The 4,092-nt window shown below is 44.6% G+C and overlaps 1 protein-coding gene across 1 annotated transcript; it reads left to right on the forward strand.

Moving 5' to 3' along the window:
- The first annotated feature begins 828 nt into the window (after positions 1-828).
- Positions 829-3,669, forward strand: LOC128436341 (uncharacterized). Its single transcript, XM_053418125.1, has one exon. It carries the CDS (start codon positions 868-870, stop codon positions 3,667-3,669), a length of 2,802 nt encoding a protein of 933 aa, XP_053274100.1. The 5' UTR covers positions 829-867.
- Positions 3,670-4,092: the final 423 nt, after the last annotated feature.

Genomic DNA, 4,092 nt, shown 5'->3' on the forward strand with positions numbered 1-4,092 from the left:
CTCAAGGCTGTTCAACTTCATGACATTGAGGAAGGTGTTGATCTGCTCATTGGAACTGATGCACCAAAAGTGATGGAGCCTTGGGAGCTCATAAACAGCCAGGATGAAGGACCTTATGCTGTCAGAACCAGGGTCGGTTGGGTCATTAATGGTCCACTTCGTGGTGGGAGCAACAAGAATAAAAGTGACTGCTCTGTTGTAACATCCAACCGGATCTCTGTTGAACATCTTCAAGAAATGCTGGTTAAACAGTTTAACCATGATTTTAATGAGAGGTCATCAGATGAACAGATTGAAATGTCCAGAGAGGATGTCAAGTTTATGAATGTTATGAATAACACCACAAAGTTAATTGGAAGCCATTACTGCATTGACTTACCCTTCAGGCAGGAAAACCCTCTCATGCCAAATAATCGTCATGTTGCAGAACAGCGCCTCCAGAGCCTGAAAAGAAAGTTTGCCAAGAATGGTCAATTTAAAGGAGAGTACATCACATTTTTAAACAACATGGTGGCTCAAGGATATGCTGAAGTGGTGCCTTCTGATCAACTTAAACAGAGTGATGGAAATGTATGGTATATCCCTCATCACGGGGTTTATCATCCCAGAAAAGGCAAGCTGCGAGTTGTTTTTGACTGTGGAGCAGCATACAAAGGGACGTCACTGAACTGTCAGCTTTTACAGGGCCCTGACTTTACCAACTCTCTAGTTGGAGTCCTTGTTCGATTTAGACAAGAGCCCGTTGCAGTAATGGCCGACATCCAAGCAATGTATCACCAAGTTCATGTTTCTGAAAAGCACATCAACTTTCTCCGCTTTTTCTGGTGGCCTGGGGGAGACGTTTCACAGGCTCCAGTGGAACATCGCATGAAAGTTCATTTGTTTGGAGCTGTGTCGTCACCAAGCTGTGCAAATTATGCATTGAGGAGAACAGCAGATGACAATGCCGAACATTTCCCCCATGAAGTGGTCAATACAGTAAAGTGTAATTTTTATGTCGATGATTGCTTGAAATCAGTGGCCTCAGAGGAGGTGGCAGTGCAAGTGGTCAAGGATGTGACTGCGCTTTGTCACAAAGGAGGATTTAATCTTTCCAAATGGATCAGCAACAGCCGAACAGTGCTGCTGTCAATTGCTGAAGACTGCAGAGCAAAGGAAGTGATGGAGCTGGATTTGGATGTGGACCAGCTTCCGATGGATCGAGCTTTGGGGCTACAGTGGTGCATTGAAACTGACAAATTCAAGTTTAGAACCTCAGTGCAAGAACAGCCACAGACAAGAAGAGGTATTTTGTCAGTGGTCAGCTCACTTTATGACCCCTTAGGTTTTTTGTCCCCACTCACCATTCCAGCCAAGCTGTTGTTACAGGAGCTTTGTAGGAGAAGCTTGGGGTGGGATGAAGCTATCCCCCATTCTCTCTCCAAGAAGTGGTTTGAGTGGTTGGAGGATCTTCAGAAGGTGGCTGAATTCAATGTGGATCGCTGTATGAAACCCAGAGACTTTGGAGACCCTGCCACTGCACAGCTTCACCACTTCTCTGACGCCAGCCAAGTTGGATATGGAACAGTGTCCTATTTGAGACTGGAAAAGGATGACAGCGTTCAGGTTTCATTTCTGTTGGGAAAGGCCAGAGTTGCTCCACTCAAGCAGACAACAATTCCTCGACTGGAACTCACAGCAGCAGTTCTTGCAGTTCGAGTTGACAAGATGCTTCAGAAGGAGTTGCAACTTAAGCTGGAAAAATCAGTTTTCTGGACCGACAGCACAACTGTTCTTAAATACATCTGTAATGAAACCAGACGATTTCAAACTTTCGTGGCAAACAGAGTCTCCTTCATCAGAGGAGCATCAGATACTGATCAGTGGAGATATGTTTGTTCTAAGGAGAATCCAGCAGATGATGCATCAAGAGGAATGACGGCAGATAATTTCCTGACAGGCAGGAGATGGATAAATGGGCCGAAGTTTCTCTGTGGGCCAAAGGAGGTTTGGCCTAAATTGGATGCTGATCTTCATGTTATTCCTGCAGATGACCCAGAGGTCAAAAGGGAGTTGACTGTAAATTCTGTTGTTGTGGATTCTGAAAGTGCCACAGATCGCCTGCTCTGTTACTTTTCATCCTGGACGAGACTAAAAAGGTCTGTTGCCTGGTTGCTGAAGGTCAAGAGAACTCTTGTGTTATTGGGACAGAAGAGAAAGGAGCTGTGTGCCTCTAAATATCTCAGCCAGGACAAGCTGGAGCCAAAAGAGCAGGAAGTGAAAAGGAAAATTCAGAGCTTTAAAGCCACACTCAAAGGACAAATCTTGACTCCTGAAGATCTGGAAAAAGCAGAACAGTCAGTCATTCAGTATGTACAAGAACACAAATTTAAAGCTGAAATTTCCTCATTGAAGAATGGTTGTAAAATTGTTGCAAAAGGGAGTCCTCTGTACAGACTGGATCCGGTGATGGATAATGGAATCCTCAGAGTAGGTGGTCGGCTGGATAAATCAGCATTACCAACAGAGTCCAAACATCCAGTCATTTTGTCCAAAGATTTGCATGTATCCGTACTGATTCTGCGTCATATTCATCATCAACTGGGACATGCAGGAAGAAATTACATGCTGTCCAGGCTGCGGCAGAGGTACTGGATCATCAATGCAAACTCTGCTGCAAGGAAAGTTATATCTGACTGTGTTGTTTGCAGACGCAACAGAGGGAAACTCCTTGAACAGAAGATGGCGGACTTGCCTGAGGAAAGAGTGGTGCCTGATAGAGCCCCTTTCACAGATGTTGGAGTTGACTATTTCGGGCCCATTGAGGTTAAAAGAGGCAGAAGTCTTCTTAAAAGGTATGGAGTGCTTTTCACCTGTCTGACTAGCCGTGCTGTGCATTTGGAGGTGGCACATATGTTGGATACAGATTCCTGTATAAATGCTGTCCGGAGGTTCATCTGTAGACGAGGCCCAATCTCCACCATCAGGTCTGATAACGGCACAAACTTTGTTGGAGCTAACCGGGAGCTGAAGGAAAGTCTGGCTGGTTTAAATCATGGCAAAATTCAGAGAGCGTTGGTCCAGGATGGCATAAAATGGAGCTTTAACACACCAGCAGCTTCCCATCATGGTGGTGTTTGGGAGCGCCTGATTCGCTCTGTGAAAAGTGTTCTGACTTCAGTTCTCAAACAGCAAATTCTCGATGATGAAGGGCTCCAAACTGTTTTTTGTGAGGCTGAGGCCATATTGAATGACAGACCCATCACTAAAGTCTCTGATGACCCGGACGACCTGGAGGCACTCACACCTAACCACATTCTGATGTTAAAGGGGAAGCCAATCATGCCACCAGGACTGTTTGACCGCAATGATTTGTACATCAGGAAAAGGTGGAAGCAAATACAATACATGGCAGAACTGTTTTGGAAGAGATGGATTGCTGAATACTTACCAATGATGCAAGAGAGACAGAAATGGACAAGACCAAGGAGAAATCTCGTTCCTGGAGACATCGTCCTCATTGCAGACGCTGCAGCCCCATCTCCCCATCGATCTTGGCTGATGGGGAGAATCTTGGATGTGAGAGCAGATGCAAAGGGCCTGGTACGCTCTGTGCGCCTTCGGACCAGGACCAGCATTCTGGAGAGGCCTGTGACGAAGCTCTGCCTGCTGTTGGAAGCAGGAATGTGACACCATGGACTTTCTCTCTCTCCCCCTCCCTCTTTTTCTCTATATCTCTCTTTTGTTGTTTCAGGTACATCATAAAGAAGAAAGTGAACTGAAGCTAATGCATGAACTGTCTAGTCATAGATTGGGTGGAGGGAATAGCTCCTTTGATAAATTAAAGTAATTGTGATTTAGTGCACAATTAGGGGCCGGAATGTTGGAGCTATTTATTTAGTTGTAGTACTTAGTGCTGTTTAGTTTATTATTTTGTTTAGTGAGTATTTAGTTTTTTGGTTATTCTCAGTCAATTTGCTTGATTTCATTATGATTAGATTTCTATTAGTATTCTAGTTTATTATTTGTTTACTTTAGGTGTTTCTTGTTTATTATTTGTGTTTTGTTTCATTTGGGCACGGTAGGGGGGCACCTGAAGTTATATAGGTAGGC

The sequence above is a fragment of the Pleuronectes platessa genome, unplaced genomic scaffold, assembly GCF_947347685.1.
Source record: "Pleuronectes platessa unplaced genomic scaffold, fPlePla1.1 scaffold_38, whole genome shotgun sequence".
NCBI lineage: Eukaryota > Metazoa > Chordata > Actinopteri > Pleuronectiformes > Pleuronectidae > Pleuronectes > Pleuronectes platessa.

Coding starts and splice junctions, on each gene's coding strand:
- LOC128436341 (XM_053418125.1), top strand. CDS start 868: ATGAAAGTTCATTTGTTTGGAGCTGTGTCGTCACCAAGCTGTGCAAAT.